We start from the raw sequence: 15,887 nt of genomic DNA on the forward strand, positions 1-15,887 counted from the left end.
TGAAAGCTTAGCACAGTTATGATCCACACATGCGGTCCACAAACATATAAATATATAAGGCTCATCAGCTGCGAACGGCTTTCAGTCAATTGCTCGCACTGATGCGATTACATCTATAGAAAAATGCCAAAGGTCGTGCTATATGGTATTGACATGTCCCCGCCAGTGCGGGCTTGTTTAGTAACACTCAAAGCACTGGAGGTTCCGTTCGAGTATAAAGTGGTTAATTTGGGTACAGCCGAGAACCGCTCGCCAGAATACTTGAAGATGAATCCACAAGGCACGGTGCCAGTGTTGGATGACAACGGTACAATCGTAACGGACTCGCATGCCATATGCATATATCTATGCGAGAAGTATGCCAAGACAGATGCACTTTATCCCAAGGATCTGTTGAAGCGCACAGAAGTCAATCAGCGCTTGTTCTTCGATGCCAGCGTCATCTATAAGGCGCTGTGGAATGTGAGCAGTGTCTTCTGGATGCGGGGCATCACAGAGGTGACCAAGGAACGGACAGACAACGTTCATGGAGCCCTCCGTTTGACAGAAGTTCTTCTGGAAAAACCGTACATTGCTGGCGATGCATTGACCATTGCTGATTTCTGCTGTGCTGCCACTGTCTCATCCATGCCAGCAGTTTTTGACATTGATCCACAGAAATATCCGAAGATCACCGCTTGGCTTGCGCGTCTCAGCAAGTTGCCTTACTTTGAGGAATTCAACAATAAGGGTGCCAAGGAGTATTCAACATTCATGAGAAGCCAGTGGACCAAAGTGGAGCTCTAAACTAACTTATAAGAATATCTATATGGGAATAACTATCGTTTTTAGTAATAAAAAAATTATGTATATTAAATATTCGCTTAGGATCCACATATACATATATATATACAAATGTAACTAAGCTTTAGGCGAAGTATACGAAGTACTTTATTTGCTGGCCTGTTTGTCTCCGTCATCGAAATTTATAGAATAAGCAGATTCATTAAAAACTTGTAGTTTCATTTTATTGCAGTGGCGCTAAATAATTGAGGTGCATACCGGACGCGAAGATTCTTATCGATATAAATATCTATTATCGATAGGGTAAGCTCATCGATTTTTCAGCGAGCTGGACAGCGAAAGATAGTATAAACAAAATGAGTAAAAATAACAAAGTGGTTTGGACCGATGAAATTTTACTTTTTATTATAAAACATGTGAAAGCAGCGCCATTCGTTTGGGATCATTCGCATCCACAATTCGCATATAAATCAAAAAAGGCGAAATTCTGGTCGCTTCTTGCAGAAAAAGTTAACGCCTATGGTGGATTTTTTTCAGCCACACCAATTACGAAAGGTAAAATAGATAAATTGAAGCTACAATTATCATATTAAAGTAAAAATATTATGGTTCTAGAGGCATTGCAAAAGAAATGGACAAATATGAAGACATACTATTTGTTCGAGGAAAGCAAATCGAGACGAATCGGTGCAGATGCAGAAAACTTTAGTACGACCTGGAAATTTCGGCTAACTTTATCATTCTTGAGTTCAGCTCTGGACACACCAACACGAGCACAGCAAAACTCATCGGCAGAAAACGCATGTAGCACAACATTACCACCGACTGCAAGTAATAGTAGTTTTGATCTATCAGAAGACGATCCGCTTGCCACTCAAGAATGCCAGCCACCAATTACAATAAAAACGGAAGAACCATCAGTTGATGATTCGCCAGCATTTAATGAGCCTGCTGAAGAAGAAGCTCCTTTTCCACCCATAAGAAAAAGACCAAAAGAGTCGCCAATCTTAGAAGTTCGCAGCCCCAGAAAAGCACACAAATCGTATTTTTATCATTATGGTATGACTATTGCCCAAGATTTGGATCAACTGGATGAGGACTATAAGATAGATGCTAAATTGGAAATAATGCAAATTATTGCCAAATATAAGAGAGAACAGTACTTAAATCAATCCGATAGCTAAGAAAATAAAATTCAAACTAATAAATTTCTAATTTTCGGTGATTTTATTGATCAGCTTGCTCTCAGTTTGATTCTTTTGTTGAGAATGCTTACACAAAACATAACAGAATTTGCCAACCACAACAAAAGACAAGAAAAAATAATTGTCAAATTTAACAGCACTGCAAATAGACTGCAAAGCTTTACAAAATATCGATAACCACATATGAACAGCTGTGGTTAACAGCAGTGCAAGCAGCAACCTTCAAAGGAAACTGCCTTCTCTGCATAGTGTAGTGTAATTGTTCTTGGTATAAGAGTGTATAAGAGGCGAGCATAATGTCAAATAGACATTTTTTGTGACAATTTTAGATGTGTAAAATAATTATTTTTTATGTAACAAAAAGGAAAACGATAGATAAAGACGGGAAAACAGCGACAAACGCCGCGCAAAAGTGCCTCTGTGCACAAACGCAAGCCGCAAAAGCTGTGCGCGAAATCAATTTACAGCGCACACAAACGTAACGTGAAAATCGATTTCAGTTTTCGTCTGCTGTTGCCAGCAGTCTGCTGTGCACTTTCTATTAATGTACAATTGTACAATTAATTTTATTCCACCGCCACCACACAGCAAGTGCAAGATGCACGCTTACTCAGCCCAGGCGAGGCCACTGCTGAATCGCCGCTGCTGCCACTGCAGCTGGAATAGCTCTGCACTGCGTCTGCTCGCGCTGTGTACCCTCATCGCTGGCTGCACTGCAGCCGATACGGACATTACGCTCGACGCCAGAGCGACGCTCAATCATCGCATTCAAAGCCTCGACTTGTTGGTATTCGTATTTCTGCTAGCCCTAACTGTATTGACCATTTGGTTATTCAAACATCACCGCGTTTCGTGGCTACATGAGACCGGATTGGCTGTCATTTATGGTAAGTGAGCGAATCGTTAGCTAACTTCGCTTTGGGTTACCTACATACACATGCTAATTGTTCGCTTTATATTATTATTATTATCGTATATTCCTTTTATCACTTCTCTATGCCCTTCTTCTTCGATCATTGTCACCTGCAGCTTTCATTGTCGCCCCTTTGTGCTTCTAATATGCGCAATACACCTCACATATAGATAGTTATATATAATATATAAATATATTTAAATACGTTTATGCGCATCGGTCATTACGTATTTTTACACTTTTCGCGCACATTCCCAAACTAAAACATATACAAAACCCAAATTGGCCTTTGTAATCGGAACTGCAATGCTTTTAAGTCCCGCATTTTATACGAATGAACATTTCGTTGATATACGAACCTGTTATTAAAAACCCTGTCTACACATGCCAACACAAAAATTCGTTTTCTCCTATCTTTGTTTTCTACAATTCTTCTCCGAAATTTGCAATTCAGCGACATTTTTGTTATTATAGAATGAGCATGTTTTGATTACAGTGAATATTCGCTAACGTCAGCTAAATCAAATCTAAGTTTTATATCAATTTATAGCGCAATAAAATTGTAAATCCAGATTTATTTTATCTTCATATTTGAAGTGCACTTTAAGTAAGAAGAAATGCAACAACAATAGATAACACTTTTTTATACACATTTATATTAAACTACAAAAATATTAGATACTTATATATTTTATGTTATTTGCCTTTTTCAAATGTTCTTCATACCACACAAATATTGACTTGGCTTTGCTCTAATTATTTGTTTAGAATAATTTAAATCATTATATTCATAGTTTACTTCTTTAAAAACAGACGTCCATTTGATCTTGGCTATGAATTTAATTACACATGCTGTTTTTTTCTTTTCCTTGATAGCAAACAGAACCAAAGTATTGGTCATTTATTATATCGAGTCGCATATGTGTTTTTAAATTTGTTGTTTTGCTTTGGGTTTTCCCATAAACGTTTTTGCGTTTGTATTTATGACTTTTTTAAATAAATCAAGTCTGCTATCGGTACCAGTTGGGAATCAAATACATGATATATACATACGTCATGCAGAAGAGGAGAATTACGACTAGTTTGACAACACGTGATTTATATATATGTATATATATATATATATATATATATATATATATATATATGTATATATATATATGTGTGTGTGTGTGTGTTTACAAATAACTTTTGCTAATTTTTTTTGTACATTTATGGAATGACGGTGCGTCTGGTATGTCTAACTTATCTAGGTATATATATCTTGGTGAAGACGACAAGCAGAATCTATCTATCTATCTATTATGTCAGCTAGAAAGCTGAGATTTGAAATTCTATTAGCTTGTGATCTGTTGAAATCGATATTTTATCGATATTGAATTCCATTACAATGAAAATCGATTTGTTGACATGGCTTTTGGATTACAACTTAAAGCTGGAAAAATTCCGTAATTGTTAAAAAGACTCTCGATAATAAAATTCACAAATTATTTAACATGAACGTAATGGTTATGTCCTGAGATCGGACATATAGAAAAGTTATTTGCAATAGTTTAAATCTTGTTTTACTTCAGGAAATAACTTCAAATACTAGAAAGAGCACTTTGATGTCAGGGCATTTTCTAGTCGGATAAGCCCATATCGAACTCTAATATTTATTTTTCCTTTTAATATGGTAATTAGACAGTCGTATCTCAGCCATAACACAAGATTTGATTAGCAATGAAATATTATTATAATAAAAATATATAAACATGAACCAGCTGCTGATAAGACGACGACTTTTTGGCAGTGCGCAAACCGTTTAGGCTGATAAGCGTGCTCTTGCTTTGACTGTGAAGTGAGTCAACAACTTGAGTATTTATGTTCCATATTTGTTCTACACGATCTTATCAATACACACAATAACACATTCAACCGGCAACTGCTCTCTATTCATTAGTCACATTTTCAAAACGAGCTTTGTGATAGGTCAGGCAATAATAAAGTGAGCTTACGACTAAAGCAGCAAAAAACCTCTTTGAACCGATTCAGTTTGTCTTTTTGAATCTGCTTGCATTTATATTTTATTTACTTAAAGTGCTTTTAATTTAAAATTATTGCTTAGAAGAGCAGTCGCAGTCATAGCGCTCTGTGTTTGCCCCTAGTTCAAGGCCTGACTCATAGTCAGGCATTTCCCAAAGGACCTATAGATTAGTTGACATGAATGTATATGAATAGGGTTGAAGAACTGACTCATATAGAGTTTTTACCAATATTTAAATATGCTAGACTTTACATCAGCTTAGAAATACATTTCGGATCAAGATATATAATTTGCTTTCCCAAGGACCTATATATCAGTTGAGAATTAAGATAATGAAATAAGGGCGTTATCCATCCACTTTTTCTGTAAATGGTTTTCTTTTAATATTATGTACTTAAAACAGTTCTAAATTGATTTTAATTAAAAGTAAAAGTCTTTTAAATAAAACACATCATGTGATTAACTTGAATTGCTTCATTATCCAATTGCAGGCTTAATTGTGGGTGCCATCATACGATATGCTGGCACAAACACCACCCTGGTGCACATGCAGGTGGAGCCGCAGGGCGTACCCACCTACAATGATAAATTGCCACCGGACACATTGTGGTTCAACGTGCGTAGCGCAGCTCAACACGTTTGCTTATGCAATTAGAGTCTATTGTCATTTAATTTGTTTTGTTTCTGTTTCTGCTGCTGTTCAGTATCCGGTTAACCAGACAAATGCCGAGGGTGTGAAGACGACATATGCGTACGTGTTTCGTGGACAGGTGTACGATATCGAGGAGAATGAAATCGATTTGAAGGCCACATTCGATCCGGAGGTCTTCTTCAATATCATACTGCCGCCCATTATATTTTACGCTGGCTACAGCCTGAAGAAGGTATGAACATATGAATGTATGTATGTGATATGATCGTAACTGATGTACGTTTCCATTTGCAGAAATACTTCTTTCGCAATTTGGGCGCAATTTTGACGTTTGCCATTGTGGGCACCACCTTATCGGCGTTCCTAATCGGTGGCCTGATGTACGGCTGTGTGAAACTGATGCCAAAATACTTGAGCAGCAGTTGCACATTTCTGGACACGCTGTATTTTGGGGCGCTGATATCGCCCACAGATCCGCTCACCATACTGGCCATATTCAACGATCTCCATGTCGATGTAAATCTCTATGCGCTTGTGTTGGGCGAATCTGTGTTGAACGATGCCGTTGCCATTGTGTTAAGCGGGTAAGCTGAGCGTGTACACTTAATCTCACATGATAAGAACATTATTTCTAGAATGCTATGTGCATATAGAGTCTATAGAATATTTCCAGCTTTACACTACTATTATATATATATATGCTGTAGAAACTATCTGCTTAAGAGCTAATTTGAATTTGTATAATGTATCTTTAAGATGAAATGCTTCATCTCTCCTTAAGTAATATGAATTTTAGGCGAATCAGGCATATCGATAGGAACAACAGTCAGTCAATCTGTCTTAACAGTTTTAATACGCAAATGTTTTTCCGGAATTTCCTGCAATGAAAATTCCCCGAAAAACAGCTTAACTTATTATTTTGCCTTATCAGCTTTAGCCAGTCATAAAGCCAAATAGAAAAACAGCTCCCGACATATTTCAAATATAATATTTCTAATTAATGAATGTTTACAGGGCCATTCAGAACTACGGCGAACATTATTCAAACACGGGAGAATTTGAGACTACGGCATTTCTTCGTTCGCTGAGCGACTTCTTCTCTATCTTCTTCTTGTCGCTGATGATTGGCGCTGTGATGGGCTGTTTCACGGCATTGATATCCTTTTTTAAACAACACAAACCATATATTATTGATTTTTTGACACATTTAGCCCATTTGTCTCCTTAACTCCTGCCACACTTGACCAAGTTTACGCGTGTTCGTGACTTTCCGCTGTTGGAGTCGGCGCTGTTTGTGCTCATGAGCTACAGCACGTTTCTGTTGGCCGAGGCAACGGAGCTGACCGGCGTGGTAGCTGTGCTATTTTGCGGCATATGCCAGGCGCATTACACGTACAACAATTTGTCCGAGGACTCGCGACAGCGCACCAAACAGATCTTTGAGCTGCTCAACTTTTTGGCCGAGAACTTCATATTCTCCTACATTGGCGTCTCGATGTTCACCTTTCCCAAACATCATTTCGATGCAGGCTTCATAACAACAGCTTTCGTGAGTTATCTATTTAAATATAAATTAACTTTTATCAAGGAACTTCTATTTGTTCTCACAGATTTGCGCGGCGTTGGGACGTGCTGTCAACGTCTATCCTTTGTCCTGGCTGTTAAACATTAAACGCAAACCAAAAATCTCATCAAATTTCCAGCACATGCTTTTCTTTGCTGGTATTTACGAGCAATCAAATTGTAATGTTAATTTCTGCAGTAAAAACCGTTTTATTTAGGTTTACGTGGTGCTATGTCCTTCGCCTTGGCCATCAGAAACACCGTGTCCGAAGCACGTCAAACTATGCTAACGGCCACATCGCTGATTGTCATCTTTACGGTCATTATTCAGGGCGGTGCGGCTAACTTTTTCCTCAACTGGTTGAAAATACCGTGAGTTGTGTCTGTATTCCTATCACTTCACCTTAGGCTAATAGTAAATTCCCATTTGCAGCGTTGGCGTCGATGAGGAGACTGAGCAACTAAATAATTATCAGGTACACAGTGTGAGTATCAACTCGTTAAAATCAGCTCATTCATTTTTTCTTATGCTACATTTATTTTGGGAGTTTTATTTTGATAAAAAAAAACTTGAAGAAAGCACGGCTAAATAAACTATAAATATAGCATAAAGCCAGTTCAATATTATATTCGCCGCATATCGCAATGTTTTGTCTGCAGGTGAACAAATTTCATTTAAAAATAGTTGCCCTTTCACTACTCAGAAGCTTAGCTATATTTAAATTTATTTTAATAATAATTAAATACAAATGGTTGTCCTTAAATTTGGAATTTATTAAAAGAATCAGATGCTGAACATTTTAAAGAGATAAAGCCGTTGGGCAAAGCTTAATAAAAATATATAAATTTTTATTTCAGTTCGATTTATTTTCATTCTAACTACCAGATTTTTAGTTTGAGTTTAATTTGCTATCTCTTACCTCAAATTTTGCTTATAACAATTATTAAAGATTTCCTTTTTTTATTATGACACAATAATGATCGAATAACGCCATATAAAACCATTTCAAAGTATGAAAATAATATGTTATTAAAAAGTATTTAAATAAAGAAGTTTGGCTCAGGTAAAGATTGGCTCTTGAGCTATCTTTGGTATTGCAGTTGTCTGAAATAATGTTTGAAATACAAGCCTATATAAGTATATGTAAATAGTATTCGACTAGTATTATGGGGTATTCGAGATGTCGCTTGTTCATAACTTAGTTTATTCGCCAGATGAATGGGCAATTGCTTTGATTTATAATGATTTTCACATGCTCTGCTTTTGATTGTTATACATTTGACAACATATTCTCTAACTTATTTATTTTGTACAATTCTGCGCAATTCATGCCATTTTGCATCTATCAAATAAAAAAGGTTTACAATTCCATGGACAATTCACATTCGGCTCCGGTACGTTGACTAACAAATCCATTCAATTGCAAATTTCTGTGTGCTTCTCCCTGTGCCTTGTCCCCTTGTCCCACGTGCATACCACACGCACACACAAACACTAAACATAATACATTGATTGAGTTTTCTTATTTTCATGAGTTCGCTTACGTTCTCTTATGGGTATTTATCGTTATTGTTTATGCTGGTACTTACTTTTAAATCCCATTCCTACACATACACAAGACGCTAATATTGTTTTGTTGAAATCTGTTCAGTCTGATGGCTACTTGCAGGACGTGGAAGGCGGCAGTGGCGGTGGTGGCCGTGGCAAGGCACGTCTGTCGAGTGGCGCTGACTCGAACCTGGATACGCCAATCGATGGCAATGCAGCGACAACAGCGTGCGGACGACGACGCAACAGCCATGAGAAGGCGATTCTGGCTCGAATTTGGGGCAACTTTGACACCAAGTGAGTAGCAATCGAAATGTGTTAAAGCCAAAGAGTATAAGCTGAAGTATTTTACAGATATATGAAGCCGCTGTTGACGCACTCGCGGCCCACGCTGCTGGAGACGTTGCCCGTCTGTTGTAATCCCATTGCCAGGTTGCTAACCACAACGCAACAGTTGACGCAGGTTAGTGAAGAACTCGTTGCACATAATCCTTGCAAGCAGCGCTTTATTCGAGACATTTACCTTTCAGGATGGCAGCGAGTTTCGACGAGTCGACTCGGACTCGGATATATGCATTGACAACGACACTGGCAATGGGCTTAGCCAGGATGGCCTTGGCGGAGGGCGTCGTAACTCGATAAATCGTGTAAGTATTCGGTACATGGGCGACACTCAGAACCTACTTGCTAGCTACAGAAATCTTGAATGAAGCACCAAAGACTAATACCATGTAGAAAGAGCAACTAACTAAACCAAAAACAAAGTGAAAATCAACTCTATATATATATAAATATATATCTAATAGATATTTTGGCCAAGTAGACGCAATGTTATAAGCGAGATTTACATCAAATCTAATACTAAAAATTACCTAACGTCGTATATATGTATATACATATATATATGTTCACTATATATATGTATATATAAATGTATATATTGTATATGTACTAAAAACGAAATTGTGATTTATGTTCTTAACTCTTTTTAATTTAAAACCTGTTAATTTTTGTACAACAAAACCAAAAAAAAAACTTAAAAGTTATAAAAACGGAATCTTTTATTTTGTATACCATTATTATTGTGTTGTTAATTAAAAAGTATCATTATTATATTATTTATATACGCAAAGCGATTTCTAGTCTTAATGCATATTTTGTTAATATTACATACTGTTTAAACTGCATGGCTAACCAAAAACCAAACAAACAACAAAATATATAAGTACAAAGAAACCAAATGCAAAATGTAACTTTCTCAGCGACAAAATATTAATTTATTTATTTGCTGCGGCATCTTTCTTTCTATATCTTTCCCACAAATCATCTTAACAAATATATAATAAACAACAACAACAACAACAACTCATGCGGACTTTTTAACCATTTCTATATATTCGGTTTAACGGTTACCATCTGCCTCTCCAACTGAAACACTCTCCACACATATTTCTTAACAAACAAATTAAACAACAATAGTCAAATATATTAAATGAAACTAATCACATTGCAAACGAACTCAGCTTGGTTACTAATAATTTTATGTAATCATTTGGAAACAACTATACGAATCAAATTAATCCCTAATCGAATTTAACACAACAAATTAAGCAATTCTACTTATTTATTTAATTAGTTCATTTGGATTATTTGCTTTCAATTTGAATCGTTTCCTTTTGTTTAACTTCCAAAAGACTTGGTAACTATCCGTGATACGTGAACGTATGTTTGTTGTCGGCCTGTCCGATCGCACAAATCTTTTAAACATAATCTGGTTAAGGGTATTCCCCCACAATTAACTTGAGGTTGACTGCTTGGGCATTTGTATTAGTGGCACAAGCACAAAATATTGAAGAGGCTTTTTTGTATTTTGTAATTATTATTTATGTTTATGTATCTCACAATCTTATTTCTTAGAATCTAACATGCGACTAACCATGTAAGTATAAAATTATAAGTTAATTATCATTTATTTAATAAAGTATTTATATTGTTTTGTTTTGCTTTCAAATATGATTTCATCTCGGTTTTTCCCACTTTATAAACTTTCTCTTATAGGTTACAACCGAACATGGGAATGTTCATATCTAAGTTGATTTGTTGCTACATACATACAAACATATTTATGCAATTGGTCTCATTTAAGATGAAAATTTAATGCGTACAAATTAGATTTTTATTTTGAAATTTGTTTTAGTTCTTAAGAGTTTTGTTATTTGGATTCTAGTTAACGATCTATGAGTTACTTTAATCATAATTTTGTTGAAAGTTTGATATTAAAAATATTACTTTTATTTCTATTTCTTCTACAAAAGGATATAAATACATAATTTTAGCTTTAAAGTGTAATCCAATTGAAAACATAAAATTGAAAGAAGAAAAAAATAAAATAAATTGTCAAATGTTTATGAAAGAAAATACTCATAGCTTTATTATATTCCCTCTCTTTTTTTATTTGAAACCGCTGCTACATTTTATTACATCTGATATGAAAAAAAAATCAATGTATACACATTTTAAAATATTTTTAAAAACTTCTTCAAAATCGTACCGAAACAACACACTCAAAACTTTAGATGGAAATCCTGGAGCATGTTCAAAGTCCGGTATCAACGAGAATCAGGCTATTAGGATTTTATGGCAAGAAGTTATAGGAACTATAGAATTATAATCAGTTTTTTTCTTTTCTTTTGACAATAGATTTATATTTCTATTTACATAGAAATTGCTTTCAAAATTGCCGAACAATAATTAGTGTAAATAAATATATTTTAAATTGCTTTAGATATGTAATTGCGTTTTCAAATTATACAAAATCTTGCAATTTATTAATGTATATTTTATTCATGTATTTTAGATATGTAACACGCGTTGTTTGTCCGATAAAAGTGCATAAAACGTTAAGATATTTGGTTTTCATATTTAATATTCTCTGTCTATTAAACTCTTTCTATATATATATACATATATATCTATATGATTTTATTTAAAGCAAGGCTCTTATAGACATTGAAAATATTAATTGTTGTGCTATTAAATTATAAGTTTAAAATCAATAAAAATTGAAGACTACCAAACAAGTGTTTTTATTCGTAAAAAATACACATTGTATATATTTTAAGTTTGGCGCGTTTGAACGCGCTGTGAATAATCGATAATTTCTGAGGTCAAAACTTGCCTTTGCAAATTAACAGCTGACAGTCAATCGATAATTTACTTATCGAAATAAACATTGCATTTAAATTATTGTGGTAATTAAAGATAAATTCATAAATTTATAATATTATTTAATAATTAATTTGTTTATTATTGAAAACTTAAAATTTCAGCGAAATCGCATATACAAATACTTATCAGCCATAAGTGGTTATCAATGCAGCCCTGGTTAGGCGCGTCGCTTTACTTACCTACCGTACTTTTGCATTTTATCAAACTTTTCGTGCTTACCAAAGACAAAGTTGTTATTAATTAAATGATAACATGGAAATAGTCAAACGAACATTTTTACGTGCTTGTATAAATCACAGCTGCCTTGATCATGATCAAATTGATAAGATATTAACACCGCTCTGTGAACAGCATCAAGTGACAAAACCCGCGAACCAAGAGGCTTTACACGAATTCGTTAAGAGCATAGAAAACACAATAAAGGAGCTTAGTCAATCGCTGAAATTTATGATTCATCCAATAACTGGCAAGGAGTATTTGGTGTTTGCCATCACGGATGCAACACCTGATAAACAGAATCATCCTGGTCTGACGACAGAGGAATGTCTCTATTTTTCCAATCTGTTGGAGAAACTTGGCCAGCATGAAGACTGCCACATAGCCTGGAACGAGGCGTATTCTGACTTGGATTTTAAAGGCTCAGCCAAGCCGCCCAAGAAGCTGCGCATGCAGACACTACTTCAATTATGGACCGAAATGGGCTACTTTCTGGAGTCGGGCGACAGACTCTATCTGGGTCCACGCAGCATCGTCGAGTTCGAATTTTATTTGCGCTCCAACTTTGCGGACACGATCAAGGAATGTGCCCTCTGCAAACAGCTGGTGCTTTGGGACATTAAGTGCACAGATTGTGGCACTAAAATCCATAGAATTTGCATACGAAAATATTTGCGTACCCGCTCCAACTGCCCCACCTGTGGCAACAAGTGGTCCACGCGTCTTAGTCAGTAAGAGAATTAGCAAATATTAAGTTTAATTTAGGAATATGCCAAAATAATTTTATTTAAATTTAATAAGCTTTAGTTTTATATTTATATTTAATAATTTCCCCTAGAATAAATAAAAAACTTGTGTAAATAATATTTGTTAAGATAGAAAACAAATAGAGAATTCAATTTAATAATTGTATAATTGTGTTAGAAAAATAAATTACAAACGACTTAATCATTAGCAAATGATCATTGTTATAACTATCACTACGATTATTATTAAAAATTAGAAATATAAAGTACGACTCAACTGCACTGTAGATCCGACCACCAGCAGGTCTGGAAAGCGACTGAACCAGCGCATAATTGGGCTCTCCCACTTTCACTTAAAATCGAGCTCGCTCATTGGCAAATAACTGGACTCAACTGCACTGTAGATCTGAGCACCAGTAGGTATGAAAAACGACTGCAGCGGCGCATAATTGGGCTCTCAGACTCTCACTCAAAATCGAACTCGCTCATTAAGTGGCAAATAACTGGACTCAACTGCACTGTAGGTCTGCAAAGCGACTGAAGCAGTGCAAAATTGGACTCACCGACTCTCACTCAAAATCGAGCTCGCCATACATACATACAAACCTATTTGAATTCTCACTTGCGCACATGCATACATACATACACATCTTAACTGCTAGTTAGTCTAGCTTACATTCGGTTTCTCACAAGGGTATGCAAAGCAATATGAGCTTACATGTAAGCGCCGCTCTTTTATGCCCACTTCAATTAAGACTGAAAGCGAGAGAGAGAGCAAGTTACAGTTAGTTAAGTAAAGCTTTTCAGAAATCGTAGAACCAGAGGAATTGATTAAATATGGCGCGGATAAATATTTAAAGTTAGTTAAATGTTAGTCTTCGTTATGGATGTGTGTGAAAGTTTTAATAAAAATCCTTTGATGGATCCAAACTGGGCGCCGCCATTTATGAAACAGCGTCGCATGGATTGGCGCAATGAAGTTTATCAGGTGCAAAAAAACAAACAAAAAAAAAAACAAAAGTGAAGCTTAACTATAAACAACTTTTCAATTAGAATAAGCGAAATAATAAACAGGAGTTTACTTTCGCTGATCGATTTATACCAAAGCGCTTCAAGCCAGAAGCGATCAATTATAATCTCAAATACGTGGGCAAAACTAAAGAGCAGGATCTCTTGAAAATGGTCAGATATTACCAAGTAATATGTCGTAATATGTCTAAAGTTTCTTTTCTTAAGAGTCTCACACACAAATCAAGCTATTGGCGCCAGAGCAACTTTGTTGCGAACATGAATAAAGCATTCCATATTGAAGAGAATCGTTTGCTGCAGTTCAGCGATGTGCAGTGCAAATACTCCCGGACGGGCAGACAGAAGGTGGACAGCGATTGGTTCTGCAAGCCAAGAGCCCGACCAGTTGCTTTTGCCACAACCACAAATGAAATGCCCGAGCTGTGCACATCATTTGGTAAGACTGATTGGCATCAGTGTCTCTCGTCCAATTCATTATATCATCACCAACGCAGATCTCAACATGATGGATTGGTCAATCAATGATCAGATGGCTCTATCAATTGACGAAAATCTAATCATCTGGCGAAATCGCGATGATACGAGCATGTTCTTTAAGGTCGAACGCACGAGTTCATTGAAATATTCACCAAATGGCAAATATTTAGCCATCGGCTGCAAGGATGACAAAAATCCAGGTAATTATCTCAATAGATCTTTCGATTTGCTGTATTAATAAGCTGTGTACAGAATGGAAAGTGACTCGAAGGAAGTGCCTCATCAGGGAAATTCTAAGTTCAATATAACATATATTAATCTCTAACCTACATAGTTATAAATTCTCACTCATCTGAAAGCTTCTCTTATTAGTTTTAGAGATTTGGCTACTGCAATCGCCAAAGCAATTTTTGATTGCCAATGGCAAATATTTGCCTCGATCTTTCGAGTCGATTTGCTGCATTGAATGGAGTCCGGATGGAGAGGAGATTCTGTGCGGTGCGAAGACCGGACAAATTGTGGTCATACAGTTCTCTACGATGACCATTGAGCGTGTGATGAGGCAGCATACGCAGGGGATTTGCTGCATGCGCTTCTCACCGATGAGACGCTACTTGGCCACAGCCGATATCCAGGGTCAAATCTATATATTCGATGGCATGACATACAAGGTGATAATGCGTCTGGGCGCGAAGCAGGGCGGCATTGTCTTCGACTGGCATCCATGGCAGGCCGTCGAACTGGCCATTTGTGAGCTGCAAAACATGCTGAAATTTAAATTATATATGTTAAATTCAAATCTTTACAGCTGAAAAGAAACTTTCATCCATTTATATATTCAATGTGCCGCGACGTGAAATTGTTTCGTTTTACCAGCGTGGCGACGATAAGATCTTAATCAATTCAATTACGTTTAGCAAGATCACGGGCGAGTTGCTGGTCAATATCTATAAATGCGGTTAGTTTGGATCAACGTGAATGAGGGTTGTCTTATAGCTCAATATAATCTTTCGCTAGATGAAAACGGTTGTCCGTGCTGCGAGATCTTTGTGCTGTCCTCGCTGAATCGAGTCGTGGATATATTGACCCATCAGAGCAGAGGCGTGGTCTTCATGATGTGGAGCCCTGACGGCACCAAGCTCGCCGCTGCTGGCATGGATGAATCCTTTTCGATATGGGAGTTCTATCCCAGCGGTAAATTGGATTCATTGAACAAGAAGCAAACGCGCAAGTTACAAAAGCGCAGCGTTCTGGAACTTTATGGGCCGATAAGATAAGTGTTTATATGTTTTTAAATGTCGAATGTTGAATTGGTTTATATTTTATTTCAAAATTTTAAACATACGTGTATACTTATTCTATATTTTTCATTTATGTTTTATTTCAATTCATTTCATAAATCATCCAATAAAATTCCATCTGGTTATTTAAATTATTTTTTCTCTTTTTTAACAATCATCTTTGATCCCTAAGAGTTGCTAGTAAAAGTATGACTTGACT

The 15,887-nt window shown here is 36.2% G+C and overlaps 5 protein-coding genes across 12 annotated transcripts; all 5 read left to right on the forward strand.

Moving 5' to 3' along the window:
* Positions 1-65: 65 nt before the first annotated feature.
* On the forward strand, positions 66-856 carry LOC111605012 (glutathione S-transferase 1-like). Its single transcript, XM_023323335.2, has one exon. The coding sequence runs from the start codon at positions 124-126 to the stop codon at positions 784-786; it is 663 nt and encodes a 220-aa protein (XP_023179103.1). The 5' UTR covers positions 66-123; the 3' UTR covers positions 787-856.
* Positions 857-908: 52 nt separating this feature from the next.
* LOC111605011 lies at positions 909-1,978 on the forward strand. Its single transcript, XM_023323334.2, has 2 exons — positions 909-1,338; positions 1,399-1,978. Exons 1-2 carry the CDS (start codon positions 1,140-1,142, stop codon positions 1,965-1,967), a joined length of 768 nt encoding a protein of 255 aa, XP_023179102.1. The 5' UTR covers positions 909-1,139; the 3' UTR covers positions 1,968-1,978.
* A 183-nt stretch (positions 1,979-2,161) lies between these two features.
* On the forward strand, positions 2,162-11,360 carry LOC111605010 (sodium/hydrogen exchanger 6). 8 transcript variants are annotated; one of them, XM_023323325.2, is made up of 15 exons: positions 2,162-2,466; positions 2,577-2,875; positions 5,419-5,543; positions 5,632-5,811; positions 5,874-6,163; positions 6,594-6,735; positions 6,820-7,128; positions 7,190-7,301; positions 7,361-7,514; positions 7,576-7,627; positions 8,502-8,537; positions 8,813-8,988; positions 9,046-9,154; positions 9,222-9,338; positions 11,268-11,360. In XM_023323325.2, exons 1-15 carry the CDS (start codon positions 2,318-2,320, stop codon positions 11,343-11,345), a joined length of 2,328 nt encoding a protein of 775 aa, XP_023179093.1. In that variant the 5' UTR covers positions 2,162-2,317; the 3' UTR covers positions 11,346-11,360. The 8 variants fall into 8 exon arrangements, with proteins under 8 accessions (XP_023179093.1, XP_023179098.1, XP_023179099.1 ...); XM_023323330.2 differs by lacking the exon at positions 11,268-11,360 and adding an exon at positions 10,750-10,834; XM_023323331.2 differs by lacking the exon at positions 11,268-11,360 and adding an exon at positions 10,609-10,630.
* Positions 11,361-11,917: 557 nt separating this feature from the next.
* On the forward strand, positions 11,918-12,907 carry LOC111605034 (non-structural maintenance of chromosomes element 1 homolog). Its single transcript, XM_023323369.2, has 2 exons — positions 11,918-11,942; positions 12,021-12,907. Exon 2 carries the CDS (start codon positions 12,172-12,174, stop codon positions 12,868-12,870), a length of 699 nt encoding a protein of 232 aa, XP_023179137.1. The 5' UTR covers positions 11,918-11,942; positions 12,021-12,171; the 3' UTR covers positions 12,871-12,907.
* A 792-nt stretch (positions 12,908-13,699) lies between these two features.
* On the forward strand, positions 13,700-15,691 carry LOC111605040 (protein cortex). The gene is made up of 7 exons (XM_023323376.2): positions 13,700-13,869; positions 13,935-14,063; positions 14,118-14,346; positions 14,405-14,587; positions 14,760-15,137; positions 15,196-15,345; positions 15,405-15,691. The coding sequence occupies exons 1-7, from the start codon at positions 13,750-13,752 to the stop codon at positions 15,662-15,664; spliced, it is 1,449 nt and encodes a 482-aa protein (XP_023179144.2). The 5' UTR covers positions 13,700-13,749; the 3' UTR covers positions 15,665-15,691.
* Positions 15,692-15,887: the final 196 nt, after the last annotated feature.

The sequence above is a fragment of the Drosophila hydei genome, unplaced genomic scaffold, assembly GCF_003285905.1.
Source record: "Drosophila hydei strain 15085-1641.00,03,60 unplaced genomic scaffold, DhydRS2 tig00008114-arrow-pilon, whole genome shotgun sequence".
In the NCBI taxonomy this organism is placed as follows: domain Eukaryota; kingdom Metazoa; phylum Arthropoda; class Insecta; order Diptera; family Drosophilidae; genus Drosophila; species Drosophila hydei.

Bases quoted from the DNA above. Each gene is read 5' to 3' on its own strand.
- LOC111605034 (XM_023323369.2), top strand. From the start codon at position 12,172: ATGGAAATAGTCAAACGAACATTTTTACGTGCTTGTATAAATCACAGC.
- LOC111605040 (XM_023323376.2), top strand. From the start codon at position 13,750: ATGTTAGTCTTCGTTATGGATGTGTGTGAAAGTTTTAATAAAAATCCT. The intron at 14,064-14,117 runs GTCAGATATTAC...TCTTTTCTTAAG, and splicing joins AGCAGGATCTCTTGAAAATG to AGTCTCACACACAAATCAAG. The intron at 15,138-15,195 runs GTGAGCTGCAAA...AAATCTTTACAG, and splicing joins GGCCGTCGAACTGGCCATTT to CTGAAAAGAAACTTTCATCC.
- LOC111605011 (XM_023323334.2), top strand. From the start codon at position 1,140: ATGAGTAAAAATAACAAAGTGGTTTGGACCGATGAAATTTTACTTTTT. The intron at 1,339-1,398 runs GTAAAATAGATA...TTATGGTTCTAG, and splicing joins AGCCACACCAATTACGAAAG to AGGCATTGCAAAAGAAATGG.
- LOC111605012 (XM_023323335.2), top strand. From the start codon at position 124: ATGCCAAAGGTCGTGCTATATGGTATTGACATGTCCCCGCCAGTGCGG.
- LOC111605010 (XM_023323325.2), top strand. From the start codon at position 2,318: ATGTGTAAAATAATTATTTTTTATGTAACAAAAAGGAAAACGATAGAT. The intron at 7,628-8,501 runs GTGAGTATCAAC...CAAATAAAAAAG, and splicing joins ATAATTATCAGGTACACAGT to GTTTACAATTCCATGGACAA. The intron at 8,538-8,812 runs GTACGTTGACTA...GGCTACTTGCAG, and splicing joins ACAATTCACATTCGGCTCCG to GACGTGGAAGGCGGCAGTGG.